We start from the raw sequence: 25,300 nt of genomic DNA, 5'->3' as shown, positions 1-25,300 counted from the left end.
GAAGAAGAAAGAAGGCCCCTCCTTTTCCTATCTGTGTATGCCTGTGCACATGCACCCTTGGAGGTAGAAGAGGCGTCCAATTACCTGAGGCTGAATGTCACAGAAAGACCTTGTGAGCCCCTGTCTGGGTGCTGGGAACCAAGCTCGGGGCCTCTGCAAGAACAGAGGCTTTTAGCCATCTCTCCAGCTCAAGAAAATATTTTTTAAATTATTATTTTAAAGATGTATTTATTATGTACACAGCATTGTGCCTGCATGTACACCTGCACACCAGAAGAGGGTACCAGATCTCATAAATGGTTGTGAGCCACCATGTGGTTGCTGGGAATTGAACCCAGGACCTTTGGAAGAAGAGCCAGTGCTCTTAACCCCTAAGCCATCTCTCCAGCCAGAAAATAATTTTTAATTTATTTATTTTTATTTTACATGCATTGGTGTTTTGCCTACCTGTATGTCTGTGTGAGGGTGTTGGGTCCCCTGGAACTGGAGTTACAGACAGTTCTGAGCTGTCATGTGGAGGTGAACACGGGCTACACTGAGAAGCCCTGTCTCAAAAACAAAATAAAGATTCCAGTATGCCAGCAGAAAGAGAACCCTCTGGCCTCAAGAACTTCACCAGGAGGCTTGGGGGTCCAGTACACTATATGTCAATCACCCAGCACAAATGCTTTCTGGTAGCACAGTTCAATGTCTGAAAGAAATCTTGTGTTCTTTCAGATTATCCAGTAAAATTCAGAGAAGCCAAGCCTGGTGCCATGTCTGTAATCCCAGCACTCAAGGAGCTAAAGGCAGAATGGACAGGTGTGAGGCCAGCCTGGGCTAGAGAATGAGTTTGAGAACAGGCTAGGTGATCAAGGCTGTCTCAAAAACTCCCCCTCCTGGGAGTAGAGACCCCCTCAGCGGTTAAAAGCATGTGCTGCTCCTCCAGAAGACACAAGCTTGACCCCCAGAACCCACATCAGGCAGCTCACAACTACCTGTGACTCAAGAGGGAGCTGCCACCTGTCCTCCGTGAGCACCAATACTCACATGCACGAACCTGCACACACATAACTAAAAATAATAAAAAGACAAATGTGGAAAATCCCTTCTCGAGCTGGAGACATGGTTCAGCAGTTAAGAGCGCTGTCTGCTCTTCCAGAGGTCCTGAGTTCAATTCCCAGCAACCACATGGTGGCTCACAACCATCTCTGCCCTCTACTGCCCACTTCTGGCCTGCAGGTACACATGCAGATAGAGCACTAATATGCATAAAATAAATACATAAAATCTTAAAAAAAAAAAAAATCCCTTCTCTCCCCTAAAAACATTTACAATATATGAAACATAAACTCCATTGGGCTGATACTCAAAACTATCAACCACCCTCTCACAAAGAGTCTGGAAAGATAGAAGAACCCTCAGGATAAACTCATTAATGTGTTCCTGGAAGACAGTGGCATTTCATGAGTTTTGGTTACTCGTTCTTCCATTCCACAGTAGTTTGGTGGCCAAGATGGACTGTTCAGGGCTCACCCACCCTGTGGGTTTAACAAACACTGCTCAGCACCTCCGCATTCAAAGTATAAAGTACAGAAGCAACCGTTACAGTAAGTAAATGCATGGGAAGACCAAGTCCCTCTAAGGACTAGCTTGCACTCTAGAGCAAGCAGACAACCTACAAACACTGCACGCGAGCTGTCAACAAAAGCGGCACCAGGGCACACAGTGACAACAGGCAGTGTTGTTGGTTTTTTAGAGACAGGTTTTTCTGTGAAGCCCTGGCTGTCCTGGAACTCACTCTGTAGACCAGGCTGGTCTTGAACTCAAGAGATCCACCTGCCTCTGCCTCCTGAGTGCTGGGTTTAAAGGTGTGCGCTTAATATCTTTCTTAAAGATGGTCTGGAAAGATAATGGGTGAGGGAGGGAGAGAGCCTGGTGAGTAACATGAGAGAGAACAGAGGCCAAGCAGCTAGGAAACAAAGATGAGTGAGGAGTGACAATATCAGAGCCATGCCAGGGGCCCCGGCAGTCCAAGAGTGGACTTACTCTGCAAGGGATGTGATCTGACGTCTGGCTCAGAAGAACCATTCTAGCAGCTGGGGTGGAGAATGAGAGGAAAGGCAGAAGCAGGGAGGCCAGTCAAGTCCAGGAAAAAAGCAAAAATGGGCTAGGCTAGCATAGCACAGTGAAGGTTGCAAAGATATGGCTGCAGTTGGGATTCCAGCCAGATTAGACCTGAGTGTGAAATAAGAAAAGTCAAGGATGAATCTGAGGTTTCCAACATGAGCTATACAGCACAGGAGATTTCTTTTCCTGGGTCTGATTTGCTATAGGAGAGACAGGTTTGTGTAGCGGTGTGTTGGGGATTTTGAGAATGGAATCACAATTTCAGTCTGAGGGCTGAGGGTGGGTATATTATAGCTCAGTGGGAAAATGTAGCATGTATGAGGCCTTAAGTTCAATTTCTAACCCACCCGCTTCCACTAAAAAAATTGAAAACGGGGTTCATTAGGCATGTCTGCAATCCAGAACTTGGGAGGCTGAGGCAGAAGGATCATAAGATCCAAAATAGCTTAGACTAAACAGTGAAGCCTGTACCAAAAAACTAAAACAAAATCATTCCAGCATCTGAAACCTGAGATGTCTATCAGGTTCCCAAATAGAAACATGGAGTAGAGTGCTGGCCATTAGTCAGGGTTTCAAGAGAGTTCAGAGCTAAAAACAGACTTCTGAGAATAATCAGTGTGAAGCCCCAACTACCTAGGAAATGGAGAAAAGAGCTCAAGATTGTGCCTGACACACTGCAACCAAGTCAGAAAACTGTGAAGAAATCCGTAAGCAGGACCAGAAGTAGAGGATGCCACAGAAGCATGAAGAAAAGCTTCCCAGCGGAAGGGAGAGGAGTCAGGTGTGGTGGTCTGTGTAGCACTTGGGAGGGAAGAGGCAAGAGGGTCAAGATTCAAGATCATGTTCAGCTACAAAGTCAGATCAGCCTGAGCTACATAAACCTGTCTCAGAAAGGACTGAAAGGCCAGGCATTGTTAGCTCATGCCTTTAATTCCAGTATTCAGAAGGCAAAGGCAGGAGGATCTCTGTGAGTTCAAGACCAGCCTACAAAGTGAGTCCAGGACAGCCAAGGCTACCCTTGAGAAACCCTGACTCAAAAAAAAAAAAAAAGAAAGAAAGAAAAACAGAAGACAGAAGACAGAAAAAAGATGGAAAGAGAAGAAGCAACAGATAAGTAACATGAACAGCTGAAATTGGTTCCCAGACTTTGAAAGCTTGCAGGGTTGTCTGTAAGGGTGGCTTCAGGAAGTGCTAGAAAAAAGCACCTGACTGGAACGACGTCAGGAGATGATGAGAAGAGGGGGAGACATGATCACAGAAGCAGTCTGCCACAGAGGAGGTGGGCATCACCTCAGGGGAACAAGGGGCTTCTCTATTTTTATGTGGAAGTCAGATGACCTGGAGCTGGAAGATTATGAGCTATGGGTGCTGGGACCCAAACTCAGATCTTCCCCAAGAGCAGCAAGCAATGCTAACCCAGGGGTGTCTCTCCAGCTCCTTTTCAAGATTCTGCCTGCATGTACATTTGCACACCAGAAGAGGGTAGCAGATCTCATTATAGATGGCTGTGAGCCACCATATTGTTGCTGGGAGTTGAACTCAGGACCTTTGGAAGTACCTCTGAGCCATCCCTCTACCCCATCTTTACTTAGCATGGATATAATATAACCTCCTCTGAAAATAAAAAAGTCAGAAACAAAAGTGACAGTGGCCAGGCACATGACTTTAATCTCAGCATTGGAGAAACAGAGGCAGGAAGATTCCTCAGTTTGGAGCCAGCCTGGCCTAACAGGGACTTTCAGGCCATCCAGAGTCACACAGTGAGACCTTGTTTCAATTTGTACCCCCAAAACAGAAAAGTGATGGTGTAGGAGAGAGAGCATCACTGTGAGAGAGAGAGAGAGAGAGAAAGAGACCATCACTGTAGGAGAGAGACGAGCATCACTGTAAGAGACAGAGAATGACTGTAGGAGAGAGAGAGCGCATCACTGTAGGAGAGAGTCACTGTAGGAGTGAGCTCACTGGGAATGCAAGAAAGGACAGACACAGGTACAGGATAGACACTAATGCACTGTAGAGCTCTCAAAAATATTTTGTAAGCTGTCCATTGTGATGTACTCCTGTAATTTTAGCCTAGAGAAAATGAGGCAGGAGGATTTCCCAGGTTTGAGCCAAAATTCAGCGATCTAAACAACACAGCAATGCCCTTTCTTAAACACATACTTACCTACCCCCTATGTATGTGTCTATACATATGTGTCTATACACATAGGTATATATACGTGTATGTGAATATGGATGGATAGATAGACTGACAGACAGACAGACAGAGGAGAGAGACAGACAGACAGACAGACAGAGAGAGGAGAGAGATACGCGTGCGCACGCACACGTGCATGCCTGGGGAGACAGCCTCACTGGTAAAGTGATCGCCGAGCAGCTCTAAGAACCTGAGCTCAGGCCCAGAGCCCATGCTGCTGTTGTTTTTAGAGAACACACGGTGTACATGCTATAACCCTAGCACTGAAGAAGTGGAGGCATATGGATCTCTGAGGCTCACTGACAGGCCAGCTGACAGGCCAGCTTACCTAATCAATGCGCTCCAGACCAATGAGAGTCCCTGTCTCAAAAACAAGCAAACAAAATAGAAGGTGGACAACAAATGGGAATTACAGTTTGACCTCTGGCCTCCACATGTGTAGTTATACACATGCTCACTCTCTCACTCTTTCTCTGAAGAAATAAAAATGAGAAAACAAATGTATTTCTAGGTGGGCATGATGATGCACACCTTTAGTCTCAGCACTTAGGAGACAGAGGCAGGCAGAGCTCTGTGAGTTCAAGGCTAGCCTAGCATACAAAGCAAGTTCCAGGACAGCCAGGGCTACACAGAGAAACCCTGCCTCAAAAAAAGCTTACTCTTAAAGAAAGATCCTTCAACATGTGTACCAGGTGATGAACACAGACCCAGGCTGCACACAGTAATATGTGACCTGTGATTGAGAAACAAGAATCATGTAGAAGACGGGTGGTATAATCCCCACACTCGGAGGCACAGGTGTCTCTGGGAGTTCGAGGCCAGCCTCTACAGAGCTAGTTCCAGGCCAGAGTTACACAAGGAAACCCTGTCTCAGAAAAACAAACAAAGAGTCCTCTAGAAACAACAAGCAGGTTAGGGCAAGGAGCAGTCTTAGAAGTGGAACAGAGTGGCAGCTGGCTGTGGTGGTGAATGCCTGCAATCCCAGTACTTGGGAGGCTGAGTAAGGAAGGAGGAATGGGAGTTCAAGACCATCATGGCCACCCTAGACAACATGGTGGAGACTTTGCGAAGGGGGGGGGGCTTCAAAAAAAGTATGACGTCAGAGCAAAGCCATGCTCTGGGAAGGAAGGGATTAGTAAAAGCCACCAGGACTGACTTGGAGACACGAGGAGCAGAGATCCCACTGCTTCCTTAGAGCGATGTAGTGCTGGACAACAGCCGAGATGCCCAGCACAGGAGCCCTCCACGGAGAGCCCAGGCGCCCTCTGTCTCAGCTCTCCCATGTGGGGACTGCCACTGGGGCTCTGCTGGCTGGAAGGTGCTGGCTCTGCAGTGGCGTCCTTCCACCTGTCCCTCTGAGGGGCTTCAGACACGAACACTCAGGCCACCAGAGTCTCTACCCACTAACTCCAGAGTCAGCCCACTCCCAGTGGATGTGGCAAGCTCGAGGGTCTGAGGAACCTGCCAGGCAAATCCAACCTCGCCATGGAAGCCATCAGGTGCTCACCTCTCTCTAAAGCAACACACAGAGCTAGGGAGATGGGTGGCTAAGGCGCTTGAGCTAACAGCGACCCTCGGCCTCACGCAGAGCCAGATGGGGTGGCCTGCATCTGCAATCCTAGCACTCCTACAGTCGAGGGAGGTGGGGACAGGAGGGTCCCTGAAGGCCAGCTAGCCTGGCTTGCTTAGCAACAAGGAAACCCTGTATCAAAATGGTGGAAACAAGGGCTGATGCTCTTCCTGTGACCTCTACACAGAGCCATGGCAGACACAGGTCCCCATACTCACACAAACACAAATACATTAAACACAGAGGAAACCTAACTGTCGTGCTATTAAGCCTCATTGGGCTAACACAGACCTTTAGGTGCTGGCTGCCCTGCTCACAGGCACTGGCCGGAGCGTCACCTGGTTCTCGCCCAGCGTCTGACCTTTCTCAGGTCAGAGTCCATCACCACCCATCCCTAGAGACGCTCCTCAGCCTTCCTATCAGGAAGGTACAGAGCACAAACATGTCCTCTCTTCTCAACAAAGGTTGAAAAAAAAAAAAAAAAAAAAAAAAAAAGGACAGAGGAAGAACAATCCGAACAATCTCACTGGGATGACTAGGAGGGTCAGAGGCGAGTGTGACAAAGATGGTCTACACCACCCAATTCCTGAAGACTATGGACAATTCAGAGAAGACGGAAGTATATTTACTTGCTAATCTTCATAGAGCAAGATTTCAGGGTGAAAACAGAAGTGTAGGTCGTGGGTGTGGCTTAGTGGTAGAGCATTGCAGAGCATGCAATGGCTCTGTGTTCAGCTGAAGGAGAAGGAGAAGGAAAAAAAGTATCTCAAGCATGTGTCGGCTGTGTATGTGTTCCCAGCACCTAAGAAGTATCGGCAGGAAGATCCGGGGTTCAAGGCCAGCCAGGGCTCCAGTGTGTCTCAGTAACAAAACAAAACAAACAGAAAGAAGTACTGAATACAAGCTGACTTTCTTTTCTGTGCCACCCACATAATGAATGACCTGTTCCTAGGCCTTGCCTCTAAATGGGATAAAAAATCCCAACACTAGAAGCATCTATGTGTGCCAAGTCCTACAGTAGCTGCTCAGCCCTTCCAGTTCCACGGTGCATGTGACTAAGCAGTGATTTCTTCCATGACCCAAATTTGCGGTCTTTCTGAAGCATTTCAAAGGCCTTCCCCCGCCCCGATCCTCTTTGAGCTGGAGTTTTATAGTGAGTTGAGCTCCGCAACCGAGTATTCCCGAGCGCACAGCTCAGCTTTGGAGACAGCTGGGAAACAGCTGCTGAGTTCAGCAATAACTAAGGGCACAAGTCACGGCACCACGGCCACCGTGCCAGCTATCGAGAACGCCCACTTACGGCAACGTCGGCGCGGCTAGTAGTGGTCCCCATAAGCAGGGGACTTTTTTCCTGTTAATTTCAATTTGCCAACAGGAAACCCAGCCAACAGTCTGGAAGGAAGAACTCCTGTGCACCACGTGGTCGGGTAGGCCCTTCTGTGTCTGCACTGAGCTCTCAGCTTGCTCCTGTCTATTTTCCCGTCACTGCACAGAGCCTTCAGTGAGCGCTCAGCACTCGCCATCCTGACCTGGATGTTTCTACTGCTCTCACTGCTTGGCCTCTAACTGCTACTAGCTCCCTGGGGCTGAGTGGTTTTTGGTAAATTTGTTTTGTTTTGTTTTGTTTTGTTTTGTTTTGTTTTGTTGAGATAGGGTTTCTTTGTGTAGCCTTGGCTGTCCTGGACTCCCTTTGTAGACCAGGCTAGCCTCAAACTCACAGCAATCTACCTGCACCTGCCTCCCTCTGTGCTGGGATTAAAGGTATGCGCCACCATGACCGGCTTATTTTTTAGTGTTTTGATATCTTTCTTCATAATGTATGCATGCTTCTTGACAATTGCCAATTAAATTTAAAAAGCAAGGTTCTGTTTACACTTACATTACTGTTGTATTATGCTAATAATATTTTCTACAAAAATTCCCTTTTGATTAAAGCCATTAGTGCCCATTAAAAAAATAAAATTGGCCTGAGTGCCCTCTCAAGTGTGAATGGCAGCTTCCTACAATGGTGGCGGCTAACACTTCCAGTCTCTGGCACATCTACTGAGAACATAAAAGTTCTCCCTGGAACTAACAATCCCTCCCCTTCCAGCACAATTATATAATCTGAATGCTAAACAGTTCCCTAGAGATTTTGTGGTCCAAAATCCCTCCGGACGAAGAGACTATCAAAGCCCCTGTGAGCAGACAGGGGTGACTCTGTCCATCCCACCTAACGGGGGCTGCAGCTTCATTTAGAGCTGCTTGTTTCCCTCAGCAGGACAGGCCTCTCTCACACAGTCCCTGTCCACTTAACACTCTTTTTCTTACCAATCTTTGACTGTAACACCCACGGGTCTGTAATTCAAGATTAGCATGCCTGTTCTGCTCATTAACCAATGTGCAAAAAGAAATTTTAAAAAGGAAACTCCACTTTAATCCTCTTTTACCAGTTTAAAATGTTAAGCTGCTAAAAACCAAGTCCCATGCCAGTCTGACCTGCGCCAGGCCGTGGGTGGCAACACAGCCAAGGCAAGCACTGGCCTCAAAGCTGCTGGCAGTCCATTATAGGACTTTTCGCCAAAAACAAAAGCTCAGGTGTTCCTTTGCTTTAGGAGCTTAAGGTTCTAGAATTTATCCAAAATGCTCACGTTTTCACCTCTAGGATGATCTTCTTAAAACAAAAGGTCTTGCTGTGTTCCGGTGACTAAATCACACCCCCTTCTAGTTATAACCGGGGTCCAGACCTAAGCATGTCGTTATGTTCCTCCTGATGTTCCTCCCGGTTAACAGCCCCAGATCCCATCTGACTTCCCATATGATAATGAAGAGAACAAAGCCTCCAGAACAGGCCTCACCAAGGACAGTTGTTTTACGTAAGTATCTGTTCCAAAGGCCACTCATCAAACTACAAAGCATCTCTTTAGGGACCTTCGCAATAAAGGCAAAGTAACAAAGTATACATTTCCGAAACTCCTGTTTCTCGGGGAGGTATGGCAAGCAATCCCTCAACAGCACAAGGAACGCTTTCACTGATTTTCTCCAGGCCATAATTTAAATTCCCTCCTCCTCCTCCTCCTAAACATCTCCGGACAGTGATTCCCGGCCGTCCATCTGTCTCTTTCGTCACAGCTTTTCATAACTAGCGGGTCACGTTCCCGTCCCCGGTTTCAACATGATGCACTATACCGGAGGCTTGCCACCTCAGCCCACCGCTGCTGGCTGGGATAAAGCCTGCTCTGTTCCACTGCCCTTCATTGTTTTCAAGCTAACTGCCATTTTACCACCATGCACACGACAGAAATGTGTTCCCACGGGCATTTTATGAATTTCCAAAGCGGCTATTCTTTGTGGATTTACAAAACATGCGCCTTTTCTGAATTCCCTTCATCACCACAGAAACGGCTTTGTGAAGCTGAGATTTTTTTTTTTTAACATAAGTTGCTTAAAGCAAAAAGAAACGGCCTGTAAGCAGGTCTGTTTTCCTAGCATATCCGACGAGCCATCATCCTACAGGGCACAGCAGAGAACTGTCAGGACAGCGATCTTATTTGATTAATGCAGCTTTTTGATGTTTGTGAGGCTGTTCGGTCCACGCACACGCACACCACCGTACCCAATGCCCTTTCTTTTCAGGTCCCACCACACGCACCCAGCAGCTCAACGTTAGAACCGAACGGCTGGCTCTCCGTCCCCGTCCCTGCCCGGGCTCACCCGCGGCCACCAGCCCTCGGCCGGCCCCGCGGCGGCCGGCGCGGCCCTCGGCTCCGCCACAAAGGCCGGCCTGCGCCTCGCGCACGTGCGCCGAGCTGACAAGCGCCGAGCCGCCCTCCCCGGGGCAGAGCCGCGGGCCGGGGGCACGGCGGCAGCCCCCCGCCTCGGGCGGGCTCCCCGTCGCCGCCGTCCCCGGGGGAGCCCGGGGGGAGTCCTCGGGGCCGTGCTGGCCGCGGCCCCCGGCCCGGAGCCTCACCTCCTCCTCGCTCTCGCTGCGGAAGCACAGGCACGCGGCCCGCTTCTTGTAGCCGTCGCCGTCGTAGGTGCGGGTCTGGTTCGACTTGAGCTTCATCATCCTCCGGGCCCTGGTGGGGGTGCCGTGCGGGGCCTCGAAGTGGAGGGACGAGGCGGAGGCTGCTGCGGACGGCCGCGCGCGCGCGCCCCCGGCTCGGCCGAGGAGGCGGGGGGGGGGGGGGGGGGGGGTGTGTGTCCGCTACGCGGCTCCGCGGCGGGACAGCCTCATTGCCCCCGGCCCAGGCCCCGCGCCTCCGTCACGGCCGCCGTCGCCACCGCCGCCGCCCCCTCTGCCGCCGCCGCCCCCGACGACGACCGCGCCGCCATTTTGGGCGCGCTGCGTCAGCGGCGTAAGGGCGCGCGGGCCCGCGGGACGGGCGCGCGTGCGCAGCGCAGACGGCGTTCGGGCATGGCGCCCGGCGCCGCGCGCCCGGCGCGGGGGAGCATCTGCGCCGAGGGCGGCCGGGAGCTGGCGCGGCCGCTACGTAGACAGCGTCGGGCCCGCGGAGGGCGGAAGCCGGGCGGGTCGCGGCGCGTGGGCGCCACTCGAGAACCCCCGACATTGCACACGCGGTCCGCGGCGCCCCCAGGCAGAGAGCCCGCCCGGGGGCACCGGGTGAGCGGCCTGATCCAAGGTCGTGCCGCTCAGCCCACGGGAGCAGGAGACAGCGGCGGTCCGCTGGGAAACGGGGTGCTGTGCCTCGCCGCAGACCGTCCTCCCTAGCCGCCGGGCATCGGGAGCGGGGCGGGGCGTGTGCCTGCTCTCTGCAGCCCTCCGCGGCTATCAGAACGCGTGTGCAGCCCGTTTATTTGTGCAAAAAGAAAAGCTCAGGGGCGGGCCACTTGCCGGGCATGCTTGAGGACTGGGTTCGAACCCCAGCACCGGAAAAGGAAAAATAAAAGAAGCAAACGCGTCCTCTTAAACTGGAGAAGCAGGACAGACTGTGTGTGCGCGTGCACACACACACACACAGCACACTTGTGTAAATCATGAAACATCTCTTCTGGCAATGAGTATATATTGGAGTCCCCTCGAAGAAAGTGAAAGTGGGGTACCTTGTTCCTGGGCCAAACCCAGCACCATTACCATGCACTTGGCGCTCCGTGATACTTAACGTGAGGTCGGAGGGCAACTTGTGTGAATACTTTTCTCTCCCAGCATGCAGGACCAGGAGACAACTCAATCGGCCGAGCCTGGCTGCAGAGGACCTTAGTGGGCCATCTGGCGGGCCCCGGTTACCTATTTCAATCAGCTTGTATGCAGTACACTCGTTAGTAGTCTAGAGGGGTCCAAAAGATGGCTCAGGAAATGAGGCACTCGCCCGAATCCAGACAACCTGGGCTAGGTCCCCGGCACCACACGGTGAAAGGGGAGAACCACCACCCACAAACTGCCAAACTCCACATGTGCTCTCTGATATATGTAGCCACACACACAGGAACTTTTTTTAGTAGTTTGAAAATGTTCATGAAACAAAATAATTAAAGGGGCTGGAGAGATGCTCAATGGTTAAAAGCACTGGCTGCTTTTCCAGAGGACCCGGGTTCAATCCCAGCACCCACATGGCAGCTCACAGCTGTTTGTTTGCGGTTCCAGTTCCTTTACACACACATATTATATATGCAGGCAAAACACCAATAAACATAAATAAATAAATGGGGTCTGGCTGGAGGCCTGACTTGGGTTGGGAGCACTCTTGGCTTTTGTAAAGGACCCGGGTTCTAGTTCCAGCACCCATACGGTGTTCTACCATCTGAATTCCAGCTTCAAGAGACCCCACGCCCTCTTCTGACTTCTTCAGGGACCAAGCACGTATATGATGGACATATAAGCAGGCAAAACATCCAAAAGGAAAATGAAAAAAAAAAAAATCTTAGAAGAAAAAAAGATCAAGAGGCTCAGGGATTTGTCTGCCACGTACTCAGGCCCCAGCACTACATAAAAGTCTACCCAGTGAGGTGGCACATTCCTTTATCCTAGCACGGGGGAATCAGAGGAAGATGGGTCTCTGAGACTGAGGATATGGCAAGGAAAGCCAGGGTTGTACAACAAAGTACAAAGTAGTTAAACAGATATCTCACCAGAAAATATGCAAGGAAGAACAAAGCACGGGACATTATCATTAACAGCAAAACACAAATTTAAACCGTAAGGAGGGCTGGGACCGTAGCTGATTTGGTAGACTGTTGGCCTAGTGTATATGAAACTCTGGGTTCCATCCTAAACACCAAGTGCACCGGGGAACAGCACAATTCTTTAACCAGCGTGTTCAGGAGGTAGAGGCAGGAAGATCAGAAACTCCAGGCCATCCTTGGCTACACAGCAAGTTTGAGGCTAGCCTGGGCTACATGAAATACTGCTCCAAAGGGGAAAAGGGTAGGAGAGGAGCCGTGGAGGGATGGCTCAGCAGTTAAGAACACTTACTGGTCTTGTAGGAGACCCCGGTCTGGTCCCCAGAACCCATATGAGGTGGCTCACTATCACCTGTAACTCCAGGTCCAGGGATCCATCCAACACCTTCTGGAGCCTGTAGGCACTACACACATGCAGTACTGCATACACACACACACACACACACACGCACACGCACACGCACACACAATAAAAACAAGGTGGGTGTGGTGGCGCATGCCTTTAGTCCCGGCGCTCAGGGAGGCAGAGGCAAAGGATCTCTGTGAGTTTGAGACCAGCCTGGTCTACAAAGTGACTCCAGGACAGCCAGGACTACACAGAGAAACCCTATTTTCAGGGAAGAAAAAAAAAAAAAGAAAGAAAAAGAAATCTTTAAAAAAACTAACTATGTATGTTGAGGCTCCCTTCACAATTCTGGAGTCCCATTTCATTTATAGCTTCGATAAACTTCGCTTCACTGTTAGGCCTTTAGTCTCTTGGCTTGGTATCCTCTCCCAGTTCATATTTTGTCCTCTTTAAAGATGCCCTTTTCTCACAATGGCCTCTTTGATGTGTCAGTCAAGCAGGCAAGGCTTATTTCTCAAGCGGCTGCCTCTGGACCTGGGCCATGCATTTATTCCAGGCTTCCAATAAAGCTGTTCTGAACAGCACTGGCCTCTGGGCTTCCACGGGCTGGAACTTCCTTCTCCCGATGCCCTCATTCTGTCCTGCGTCCTTTTCTAAACCAGAGAAAATGATGGATCTCCCTCCCTTTTTTGCTAACAGTTTCCCTGTTCTGCAGTCACTGTTGACCCGGTGCTGCTTGGTGACCGGTCACTTAGTGCCCAGCAGCCAGTGGCCAGCCTGAGCCCTGATGCTGAGGGCTTCAATGTTTTGAGACACGTTTCTGCCAGTTCCCACTTTCACTGGCCTTGTTTCTTGCCTCCGCATTACTGAAGCTCATGGGTTGTTTTTAATGATCTATTGGCCACAACATACAATCCCAGTTCTAGTCTGCATGGTGAGCTGTCTCAGAATACACACCTAAAGCCCAAACAAGATTTACTTTGTGTGTACACTAGTGTCTGTCAGAGTGAATGCAGAGACCAGTGAATGCCCACAGAGGCCAGAACGCCAGGTCCCTTTTAGTTGTAGTTACCTGCTTTTCTAAGCCACCCAACATGGCTACTGGGATCCAAACTCTGGTCTTGCCTCCCAGCCATCCCAGTTATCTTTTTAATTGGTAAATGATGTACAACTGTGAAAACAATGTTGACATTTGATAAATAGGCATGTATTAAATGAACAAGCCAACTAATCAATACATAGATCCATTGCCTCCGCTGCTGACCTTTTTATGGTGCTAGGAGTATTAGAATAATTTTTATTTTCATATGTATTTGCCATTTTGTCTGCACATGTCCATGTGAAGATGTGCAGAGCATCAGTGCTCTTAACCGCTGAGCCATCCCTCTGGCCCAAGTTTTGGATCTTTTTCAAGGCAGGATTTCTGTGTAGCCTTGGTTGTCCTGTACCAGGCTTGAAATCAAGAGGTTCACCTGCCGCTGCCGGAATTAACAGGCATGTACTACCAATTTTGACTACAAATCTATGTAGCAAAGTTTGCCCTTCAACTTCTAATCCTGCCCCATCCCCCACATGCTATCACAGGCCAACACCACCAACCTGAGTCTGCTCATCCTGAACAGCTAAGTCCCTAAGAAATGACTAGCAAAAGGCAAGAACAGTTGCCCTAAGGAGTCCAGGCTGTGGGCGATTTTAGAGTTTATTTGGGTCTTGCGTCACAGGCTTATAACCTCAGCACAGGGAAGGCTGAGATGTGAGAAAGAGTTTGAGATGATCAAAGATAAAGAGGAAGACCCTGGCTTCGTCTTGGGGCCTTTTGAAGCAGAGTCTCACTGAGCAGACCAAAACCTGCAGACCCACTTGTCATCGCCTCCCTAGTGCTAGGATTCAAGGTATGTATGCCAGGCCCATTCTGGTCTATCTTGGGGGACTGTGGGGGAACTGAGGCATGACACACTCATGTCCAGCATATGAGCCAAAGCAGAACTTGTTTACCATCTCACAAACACCCAACTTTAGATCGTGAGACTGACTTGCAGAGCTCCAACTCTGGCATTTTAGCAACAGAAAAGTCAAGGCTGTACAGGAAACTCCAACCACCACTGTTCTTGACCAACAAACTTCTATGGCTTGGTATTCAGGTTCCAAAGCCAACTGCCCAGGACTTAAAAGTTCAACTGTGCACTTAGACTCAGCAACTGCCACCTAGTGGTCCAAGTCACAAAGGAACACTAGAACCCTGCAGATAACTCTCAAATGCTGGCCCTACCTCCAATCCCTAGACACTTATTAGGGATACAGTTTTGATGGCTGGCTGTGCTCTACCAATCTCCCACACACAGCCCCAACCTTAAACTATGGGTGGCCAGTGACTGGCCTGCAGACCAAGAATGCCCTAAACCACACCCAAGTTCCCTTCTGGAACCATAATGGGCTGTCAGCAGCCTATGAAGGCTCAAACCAAAATGTTTTGTCTCTCCCACAGAAAACTGAACACATCCTTGTAACCTGTCACCACTAAAGGACCCAGAAAAAAAAAAAAAACCTATTTGCGCCCCCCCCCCACCCACCCAGGTTGCCCTGAACAGCACCAGCAGCTTACTTTCCAGTTCCAGAACAATCCAGCTTTACAAGCCTCAGCATGTACTTTCAAGTTGTCAGGCCAGGATTAGAGTCCCAGGCCTCTCCTTCCAGAAAGGGTAGCTCACTCTACAACTAAGCTACACAGCCCAATATTAAAATAAGTAGCCCAGTAGTTCCTACTGTAGCACAAGCCAGGTGTGACATTCAGGGAGGTGCGGTCATCAGTTCAATGTCGCCCTTAAAGCTCCAACTGCTCTGCAACAGAGCCCCACACTGAAAGCACCTCTGCAGGGAGATGCTATACCTGGCAAGGCCACGAACAGCAGCTGAGACCAGGCAGGGTCACCAGGACACTCCTGAAAGCAATGCAGTCTCACTCCCTCACACTGACCCCTGAACCAGTCCCTGTTAGGCTACAAGATAAAACGGACACGTTTTTCTTTAAAGTTTATTCAATACAACACAATCTCCATCTTCACTGAGGTGGCTGACCACGGCCACGACCAAAGCCGCCTCTCTGAAAGACAAAGCACATGAGTGTTAGCTTGAGGCCCAGCTCTGCCTCTCGAGATTCCTAGGCTTAGTCCTCCTCACTGGAGACACCCCCAAAGGTAAACAGCCAGATGAGCACAGACCACCACTTCCCAGTCCCACCCGTTACTGGCTGTGAGGCGAGTTTTGAGCCTGTTCCCCACTGCTGGAAGAGGGGCAGACCTGCAAACAGTGCTGAGAGAAATGGATGGCCCCAGCACACAGGGTCCACGCCCTCTCTGCCTCTCCTCAGATGAGAACTGAGAGCATCAGCCCAAAGCCTGCCACAGGGCTACACACAATGTGGATTAGCTCACCTAAAGCACCTTTCTAGCGGTGACTACCTCTACTCCATAGAGAAACCAAGGCAGAAGGGAACCAAGATTGTACCTGAAGGTAATTTGATTCTAGAGCAACTATTCAGAACCCACAGCATCTCAGCTGAATTTCAAATAGCAAGTAAATTCAGAGGCTGGGCCTCACCCATCAATTAATACCAGCGCGCCACGGGTACTGACCTAAGATCAGCAGGCAGTTTACAGAGTGTCCCACTGCAAGACTGATCTTAACATGGAGGAGAAAAGAGATACCACGCCCCCAGAATGCACTAGGCTAGGCCACATCCCAGTGACTCCAGGAATCAAACAGGAGATACTCACAAACTGGAATTCCGTTGCTGAGCCAGCCCCAGCCTCGGCTTTCTTGTCAGCACCAGCTGAAAAGAGAGTAAGTTAGAGTCTAAGAGCTGGTCTCTGGGTGATAAAGGCAAGCCAGAGACCCCTCCCCCCACTAAAGTTCACCTCAGTAAGCACGCTGGTCCCTGTCTCAAAGTCCCTTCAGTCACCTCCCAAACTCACTAAAGGTACAGCTTGGCCGCACAGAAACAAACTTGCTAACCATCCCCTCCAGGAAAGCTGCTTGTGAAGAAGCTCAGCCAAGGGGAGAGTGAAGATATGGAGCAAGGAGCCGCTACAGGAGAGCACCAGACACAGGGCAGCAGGGCGCGTGACGGGCACCCAAGACTCAGAAGCCAAAGCAGGACTGGGAAACCCGTTCAAAACTCAGCCCAGTTCAAGCTGAAATGTGAAAAGCATGACAGGTCCAATTCCAGGGGGTGAAGGGAGAAGTAATGTAAAATAGCTCAGTGTTTAAAACAACACCTTAGGGCTAAATATAATGTATTAATAGCCAAATAACATGTTCCCACTAAATGTAGGCATTACACTCAAATTCAGTTCATATGGGTTGGATGAGCTGGAGCCAACAGAACAAAACATAGCTTCAGTATTACAGCTGAAGACTCTCTGTCCTCTTGCTGGTTGACTTCCTGCCCCTTAACCTATGCTCATCCCCACAGGTCCCACCCTCTGAATGAGGATCTCCTCAACCAGAAGCTGAGATGTTCAGGCCGTGTACTCGCAGAATGCAGAAAGGTGGTAAAGAGTCTGGCCCTCTCCACCCCAGGCTCCCCTGGATCTCCCTAAGGGTGTTGGCCTGCAATGGTTCTTCCCTCAAGAGCCCAGCTCTTTCAGGTGTTTGCTTAATCCTCACTTCTACAAAACTTTCTCTACACACCTGAAACCTCAAGTGCCCTCCCCTCTCACACTTCCCCAATTACTAAATAAACGCAAGCTCAGTGACACAGGCAATTCAGGCCTGTTCCCAGCTCCTCCCAGAGTCTGGCACACAGCAGGCACCCAACACGGCCACCTGCTACTCTGCCTCAAAAACTGCTTTTGCTCTCCTGAGGCAGCAGGACAGGTCTGAGCTCCATCATACAGGCCGTCTCCCAATTCCCACATCAAGGACTGGACTGCATCCAAGGCTAGTGAGAATCTGGGTTCTACCCCAGGAAAAGACAGGGTACTCACGGGGCACAGCACTCCTTCTGTAGGTGTCTCTGTCTGCCTCCCCTCTTGTGAATCTTGCAGGTCTCTCACCCTCCGGGCCTACAGAAACCAGATCACAGTGAGCGCAGGGCAGCAAATGAACAAAGAGCAGGAAAAACGAACTGGCAGTGCATGCTTCTGGCTCTCACTGCAGCCAGACTATAAGGGAATATCAACTCCTCAGACCCAGAACTGTGGCCACAAACTTAGATGTCCCCATGGGAATGTGTCACGATCAGTATTTTGGTTCCTCATTCTGATTTAATCCCAGCGCTCCAGAGGCGGAGGCAGCTGGATACAAGTTCAAAACCAGCCTGGAGAAACTTCATACTGAAAACACAAAACAAGAACACAGAACCAGACAGCCAGTGATAGGTCAGTCCATGAAAGCTGCCTCCTGTTGCCTCCTACACATACCTCAAAGGAACTTAGCACATATTCATTCACTCTGTTCAAAACTTAACACATTCAAAAGAAGTTATTTTTTTGAGACAGCGTCTGGCTATGTCGTCCTAGCTGTCCGGCTTGGTCTGCTTCCTGAGTGCTGGGATTAAAGCTGTTATCACAAAACACAACAAACTTTTTTTTGGCTTTTTGAAACGTTTTCTCTATGTAGCCTTGGCTGTCCTAGACTTTTTTCACCTCTAACTCAGAGATCCAGTCGCCTCTGCCTCCATGAGCGCGGGGATTAAAGGTGTGCGCCACCACTCTGGGCTACAACTGAAGATTATTATTTACATAGTAATCTACCTGCATGCCACAAAAGGGCACCAGATCTCATTGTAGATGGTTGTGAACCACTATGTGGTTGCTGGGAATTGACCTTTGGAAGAACAGCCAGTGCTCTTAACCTGAGCCATCTCTCTGGTTTCTTGATCTGTGACTCACAAAACACCGTGTAGCCTGGCTGTCCTGGACTCAACAGTGTCCTGCCTCTGCCTCCCAAGTGCTGGGGTCAAAGGCATGAGCCGTTACTGGCTCCTTAACGAACTTTTAAAAGAAATACACCCGGTCCTGTAGCAAGCAGCCAGACCCAGGGCAGCCAGCCCAGACTAATCCCCCCGGGGGGTTCTGAAGGTTCAGCAGAGAACCTTTTTGGCTCTGAGGACACAATCCCACCTAACCACTAGAATCCCTTAGGTGGTTCTCTACCACGTTTGTATGCTAAGCACTCTCCAGGCAAACCCAACCATGTTCAGGAATCTCTCTACCCTGCTGCCTCTGCCTGTAGCTGCTACAAAGTTCAAGCAACTGTGTGAGCCAGCAATGGCCTCAGGAGTCAGAGGAAAGTTCCAGACCCCCGACAGAGGCCATGTGCCAAGTAAATACACAAAACACTACTTCATTTCTTTAACACATGGTGAACAGCTCCGCTTTGGGCTAAACACAACCTCATTCTGCTTGACAAGTCAGTCAGTGCTCCGCCATAGCATCTGGTCACCTGCAGACACTGGGGGGAGCAGGGTAAAAGCTGCAGCCATGAAAACTTGTCAAACTTAATGCATTCTTACGGAGTCTCTAAAATCAACACCAGAGTGCTACGAGAGCATTTCTGAGCTGGGAGTGGTGATACACACCTGTAACCTCCAGCACTTAGGCTGAGTTGACAGACGTCTGTGCTTTATGAGACCTTCAACCTCAAAAACAAACACCACTCACTCCAACAACCAGTACTTCCCCAGGGCTTCTGAGGAGGCCCTGGGGCTATTCAGAATACGTACCTTTGGGCCGAGGCCTGCCAGTCTCAGGACGGCTGCGGCGTAGAGTGGCGGGCACGATCTCAGGGGGTAGGTGTAGGTAATCTCGGAGATACTGGATGCCCTCGTTCGTAAGGTACCAGTAGAAATGTCTCCAGGCAAACTGCTCCTTCACGTAGCCCCGGGACTTGAGAGACTGTGGCACAGGGAAGCGGGGTTAGAATGTAACTACAAGACCCGTGCAGAGGATGAGCAGCTACGCAGCCCAAGAAATTCTTGGGGCTGGGGGGGGGGGGGGGGTCAGGGCTTTCCAGGCCTATAAGGTCATTTTTGGGCAAGTAGATCTAAGAGAGGCTCGACTAGGCTAGCCTCTGCCCTTGGAAGGGGCTTCCAGCACCAGCCTACCTCACCTCCACAGAACCTCACCAGAAAAAATGCCTGTGTCCCTGGCTCCATACCTGCATGGCCTTCATTACGTGAAGGTTGGGCACATTCTTGTCTGCCAGCTCCGGGTGTTTGGGCATATGGACATCTTTCTTGGCAACCATCACTCCCTCCTTGAAAAGGAGTTCATAGATGGCAATCCGGTTCTTCTTAGGCATCAACATCTGCAAGAAAGAACTTCCTCAGCACTGTGCCCAGGAGCCAGTCTCCAAGTTCACCACCACCACTGCCAAAGGGAGGAAGGATTCAAGAGACAGCACAGCAGACCCATAGATGGTTAAGACTACAAACTACAAAGCCAACTGCCCGGGGCCCAGATCACCATTGCACCTCCGAGTCTCAGCGGAGACTGCCAGGACATGGAGCAAGCCCGGAAACAGGGGCACAAGCCTGCCCCACTGTCACAGCTCTTACAAGAAGCAGACGGTCTAGGGGTGGTGAGGGGTGACAGACCCCAAGTGTCAGCAACACCCGGGGGATTTCAGAACCCGAGGTCGTACCCAGGGTGAAACAGGGGGTGAGGGGTGTTCCTTACGGCGCACAGGGAGGACCCGGAGAGAGCTTAAGGCTCCCCTGCAGCTCCTCCCCAGAGGTGACGCTGGAGAGGGGCAAGCAAGGGCTAAGGGGGCTTGCTCCGAGGGAACGCACGCAAGCGGACGCCGTGGCCCCGGCCCGGGTGCTTCCCGGCACACGTGGCCTTCCAGCTTCGCTGCTCCGTCCCCCGCCACCACCGGGACGCCAGTCCTCGCCGGTCAGCGACGTCCCTCATATTCCAGTACTACGGCCCCGGCCCTCCGGCTACGATGCGAAGAGCCTTGGGGAGGGCGAGAAAGGCCTCCGCCTCTCCCCGCGAGGGCGCAGGCCTGCCACGGCAGCGCCTCGGCCCCGATGGCGGCCGATGGAACCCGAAAGCCAGAGGAACTCACCGCGGCGGCTGCAAGGACCGAGGCGGAGGCTGGAAAGGAAGGGGCATGCGCGGCGCAGGGTCTCTTCCGGTCTGCGTGGCCCCGCCTCTCCGCAGGACCCGCGCGCCGGCTTGGGTGGCCTCGCCAGTGCCTGAGTAGCGCGGGCGGCGCTAGGACGCATGCGCGAGCTTAACCCCGCCCCGTCTCTTCCCCCCCCCCCAACTTTGACGGTCGGAGCCTGCGCGTTGTATCCGGAACCGGTCTGCAGCGTTCTTACGTCGCGTGGTGGGGGATGGAGGCGGAAGGGTGTACGTTCGGGGACAGACCCAGCTCCATAGCGAGCCCTGGACCAGCCTTGGCCAGCGGGGGGCTTGCCTCAGAAGAAACTGTCGCAACCTGCCAGCCGTAATTAAGACGCACTCCCCATTAACCCTTCTTTTTTCCTGTGTTTTGTTTTTACCGAGGACAGCAGATCTCACTATAGATGGTTGTGAGCCACCATGTGGTTGCTGGGAATTGAGCTCTAGGAAGATCAGCCAGTGCGCTTAACCTCTGAGCCGACTCTAGCTCCCATTAACCCTTCTTATACTGAGGAAAATTTTACTTAAGCTTCTTAGTCCCTCAGATAAAAAATGTTAATCATCAGGCAGGGCAACGTTCAGACCAGCCACATCCAAGTAAGAGCCTCCCTAAAACTACATAATAATAGATTTAAAAGTCATAACGTGGCAATGCTGAGACAGAGGCAAGCAGATCTCTGAGTTCAAGCCCAGCCCCGTGTAAATAGTGAGTTCCAGGCCAGCTAGAGATTCACAGCCAGATCCTGTCTCAACGCCAACTGCGGGCATCTTGGCACACGCCTTTAATCCCAACACCCTGGAGACAGGCAAGTGGATCTCTGTGAGTTCAAGGCAGGCCTGGTCTACAAAGTGAATCCAAGATAGCCAGGGCTACACAGAGAAACCCTGTCTCAAAAAAAGCACAACCCCTGAAGAAACAGTACTCACATTGCTCTTTTTTAATTTACATTTCTGCTTTACTAATCTGACTAAACATTTATTTATCTTGACACAGGTTTTATTCTGTAGCCCACATCAGCACTGACTTTGCAGCAATCCTGTCTCAGCCTCAAATGCTGGGATTACAGACATGCACTTCCAGGCCTAGTTGATGGGCTGGCATCTCAACACAATTTCCTCAGTAAAATTGGCCGCCCATTGGTGGAGTGCTTGCCTAGGATGCATAGAGACTTGGGTTTGGTCTCCAGCACCAAATAAACCGGGCATGGTGGCAGCCCTGGAGGAAGTGCAGGCAAGAGGATCAGGAGTTGAAGGTCATCTTTCTACCCAGACCCTCTGTGGAGGGAAGAGAGGTTCTCAGGTGTGTGGAAGTTTCCTGTCAGTCAATCAGGAAAGAAAAACTGGACGCCAAGGAGAGGAGTGTTTCTCCCTCCCCCACGTTGCTTTAATCTTCTGTCTTTCCGCCCGCCACGCATCTACAGAGGTCTGATAGGATGCCGGGGTCTCACTCAGGGTCTCAATCTTGAGATCTTCCGGCCAGCCTCAAGTGCTGACAAACCAGGGGCGGCAGCAGCCAGTTAAACGTCGACAATAAGGTGGCCTCCAGCCACCCTTGTTTGTTTGTTTTCTCTTGTTTTTTTTTTTTTTTCCAGAGCTGAGGACCGAACCCAGGGCCTTATGCCTGCTAGGCAAGCGCTCTACCACTGAGCTAAATCCCCAACCCCTGTTTGTTTGTTTTAGACAGAGTCTCTGGCTGGCCTAGAACACCCCATGTAAGCAAGGTTGGCCTGGAATTCATAGATACCCACTGGCTTCTGCCTCCCAAATTTGTTAGGGTTTTTTGTTCATTTGTTTGTTTGTTTTGTTTTCAAGACAGGGTTTCTCTGTGTAGCCTTGGCTGTTCTGGACTCACTTTGTAGACCAGGCTGGCCTCAATCTCAGAGATCCTCCTGCCTCTGCCTCCCTGAGCGCTGGGATTAAAGGCTTGCGCCACAGTGCCTGGGTATTTATTTATTTATTTATTTATTTATTGTCCCTTGAGTTTGTAAAGGTCCGAGCAGCCAGCCTTTACCCTGTACCTCAGTATCTCAGGTCTATCAGGCAGGTTGATGACCACGCTCCTGTCAGCCCACCCCGAGAAACCAAAAAAAGCCTTTTGTTCATAGAGTACCCTGGTCTCCTCTATGATCCTCACAGGCTCCGTCTGAATCTTTCCCAAGAAAATTGTCTGTGCCCCCTGTCCCCCATGTTTGTCTCCATCTCAGTTGTATTGCTTTTGTGCCAAGAACCCCCAAATTTCTGGTGACATACGATAAGCATCCTGGGGTTCACTGGCTTCCTGGCAGCCACCAGGCACTGAGGCCCCAACACTGGGCCTAACTGGGGTTTGGACAAACATGGACGGAGTAACATGTACTCCACATCAAGCAATATATAACTGGTGTGTACTCGACTGTGTACGTATCTATTGAGAGCGTGTCAAGAGAACGACCGGAGGCCGGCAGTAGAGCATAGCAGAGTGGATAAGCCTTGGCTCATCAGAGTTTATCAACATCCTAAGAAGGGTGGGGCCCGTGGCTCCATTGGCACTATCCAGGGTGGTGGCTTCAGTCCCCAGCATTGTAGAAAGTACAAACCTGGCAGTGTGGCCAACCCTGGAGAGGTGGAGGCAGCCACAATCAAAGGTCACCCTCAGCTACAAAGAGAGTTCGAGGCCAGCCTGGGCTATGTGAGACTCACAGAGGACAAGGAAAAGCCACAGGAAGATTTCAGACCGCAGCAACTGTGTTTAAACCTGTTTGAAAGATGGCGTCTTGTAAGGCTGGGCAAACTGAGGCAGAATCCCCTACAATCGACCCAGGACAGAACATAACAAAGCACCGCCACACTTTGGAGAAACGCCAGAGTCTGCACTCAGCCCAGACACCCCTGGTTCTTGCTCCAGGTGCAGTCAGGAGCCCTGAGGTGGGCTCTGACCGCAGAGCCTGAAGGCTTGGCCTCCACCTCCCACAGCCGTTCAATGTGAGTCTCCCTGCGTGGGCCGAGGCAGGGCCAGGCAGACAGGGCCCCGGATACTGAACATAGAGAGGAAAACCCATTCCTTCTGCCCACCAGAATCCTCGGGAAGGCTTTCAGGGGTCCTGCAGTCCGGACCACGGAAGCAGACGAAGTCAGAGTTGCTGGGGTGGACCTGCCTCCGGGTTCACGAATTCCCAACTGTCCTGCAAGTCACTATGTTGCTAAGAATGACCTTGAACGTGTGTGTGTGGTGTGAGCTGGTTCTTTCCCTCCACCATGGGGGCAGAGGGATTAAATGGTCAGTGCCTTTAGCCACACAGCCATCTCAGAGGCCCAACCACGTCCAGTTTTTTATGTGCTGGAGACTGAACCCAGGCCTTCATGCTTGCTAGGGCAAGACGTAGCTCCAGTTGGTCTGGCGCTTGTATTTTCTTTTCTTGGTGTGCAATCTACCAACGTACCCCAGGGCCTTCTTGGGTGGCCCCGTCTGGGCCGGCAGTTCTCAGCGTGTGAGTCCCAACACCCCCGGGGGTCACATATCAGACATCTGTGTTTCAGATGTTTACATCACAGTTCCTAACTAGCAAAGTCACAGTTAGGAAGTAGCGACAAAAATAATTTTATGGGTGGGGGGTCACCGCAACATGAACTGTATTAAAGGGTCGCAGCGTGAGGAAGGTTGAGAACAGAAGAGGCCACGCTCAGGTAACCCCGTCTAGCCTGCACTCACTCCTCGTACACTACTCCACCGTGACTGTCCCAGCAGTGAGCATTTTGAGGGGCGTTCCCTGCTCCACCTCCATCACTACACCAGGCCTCTAGAATCGCCCCTATCCTGTGTCTCCTGTGTCTGGCTTCTCTAGATATTGCTGTTAGGGATGTATTTAAGCCGACCTGGTGGCCCGGGAAGCCGGGTGCCCAGAGCAGAAGCCAGGGTCTGGGTTCTGGGGACCCCTGGGGGTCTCCAGGTTGGAGATACGTAAATAAGGCTGGTATTGGCAAGCTCCTTCCCCTGGTTCGTTCGGCCTTTAAATCCAACGGGTCGGGTCAGGGAGGGAAGCAGGCCTGGGAGAGCAGCGCCCCCTATGGGCAGCACCTTGGTGACGCCACTGACCCCGGGGGCTTTGGAGGCGGCGGCTACAGATTCTTCCCGCAAACAATAACCCAGATAAAGCTCAGCCGACACCCTGGGCTGTTCACCTCGTCGCACACCGCCCTTCACACACCTAGAATAGCTCCGCAAGCCTGCAGCGCGGCGCCTCCTCCCACCCACACGGAGGCTCCTAGGAAGAGCCATCTGTGCCGCAAGGCCCCGTCAGCGCTCCCAGCACAGAGAGCGTGGTAGTGGGTAGACAGGCCCGCGCCGCCCGCCCGGCCCGCTGCCCACACAGCCGTGCACCCACGCAGGCCCGCATCTGATGAGTGGGGAGGGGCTCCGGCTTCTCTGTGTGGAGTCCGGTGGTCCGGTCCGCACGGGCAAACCATGCAGGGTTGACCCGGCAGGTGACCACACCTTTAGCTGTTTGGGGGTAGCGCCTCTGCCCTCCCCTGCCTGTGTGACTCTCCCCCACCAGGTTAAACCGATGCCAAGGTGAGAAAAAGAGAATCCAGGGAAAGGCACCATTTTATAGCCTCTTGGGTCTTTTGTCTGGATTCGTTGGCCTGGGACTGTCTATGCAGACCACAGCTGGCTTTAAATTGGGACAATCGTCCCTCCTGCCTCTGTTTCCCAGCTGTGCCATCACGCCCTGGCAAGACCCCATCTCCTCTTCCTCCTTCCCCAGACCGCGGCGCTAGGCAAGGTCTCTCACATCATCACCCAGGCTGGCCTGGAGCTCACAGAGATCCACGGCCTGCGTCTGCCTCCC

General features: G+C 51.3%; 2 protein-coding genes across 3 annotated transcripts in view; both read right to left on the bottom strand.

The window, feature by feature from the left end:
* Nudt3 (nudix hydrolase 3) overlaps nucleotides 1-10,176 on the bottom strand; it is a 60,026-nt gene extending 49,850 nt beyond the window's left edge. Inside the window, exon 1 of the mRNA XM_055607250.1 lies at nucleotides 9,829-10,176. Within this exon, the coding sequence (XP_055463225.1) occupies nucleotides 9,829-9,927 (99 nt within the window). The 5' untranslated portion in view covers nucleotides 9,928-10,176. The remainder of the gene's footprint in view (nucleotides 1-9,828) is intronic.
* Nucleotides 10,177-15,362: 5,186 nt separating this feature from the next.
* Nucleotides 15,363-25,300, bottom strand: part of Rps10 (ribosomal protein S10) — a 70,380-nt gene continuing 60,442 nt past the window's right edge. Inside the window, exons 1-6 of one of the 2 annotated variants that reach the window (XM_055607251.1) lie at nucleotides 20,416-20,485; nucleotides 19,504-19,653; nucleotides 19,070-19,241; nucleotides 17,331-17,408; nucleotides 16,119-16,174; nucleotides 15,363-15,445 (exon numbers count right to left, since the gene is read on the bottom strand). In XM_055607251.1, coding sequence (XP_055463226.1) covers nucleotides 15,404-15,445; nucleotides 16,119-16,174; nucleotides 17,331-17,408; nucleotides 19,070-19,241; nucleotides 19,504-19,653 — 498 coding nt within the window. In that variant the 5' untranslated portion in view covers nucleotides 20,416-20,485 and the 3' untranslated portion in view covers nucleotides 15,363-15,403. Of the gene's footprint in view, nucleotides 15,446-16,118; nucleotides 16,175-17,330; nucleotides 17,409-19,069; nucleotides 19,242-19,503; nucleotides 19,654-20,415; nucleotides 20,486-25,300 lie in introns of those variants that run through there. The other variant, XM_055607252.1, reaches the window with a different exon arrangement.

This window comes from Psammomys obesus, unplaced genomic scaffold (assembly GCF_907164565.1).
Source record: "Psammomys obesus unplaced genomic scaffold, mPsaObe1.curated_primary_1811, whole genome shotgun sequence".
In the NCBI taxonomy this organism is placed as follows: domain Eukaryota; kingdom Metazoa; phylum Chordata; class Mammalia; order Rodentia; family Muridae; genus Psammomys; species Psammomys obesus.
Note: the sequence above shows the minus strand (reverse complement) of the source record. Positions and strands in the feature narration are given on the sequence as shown.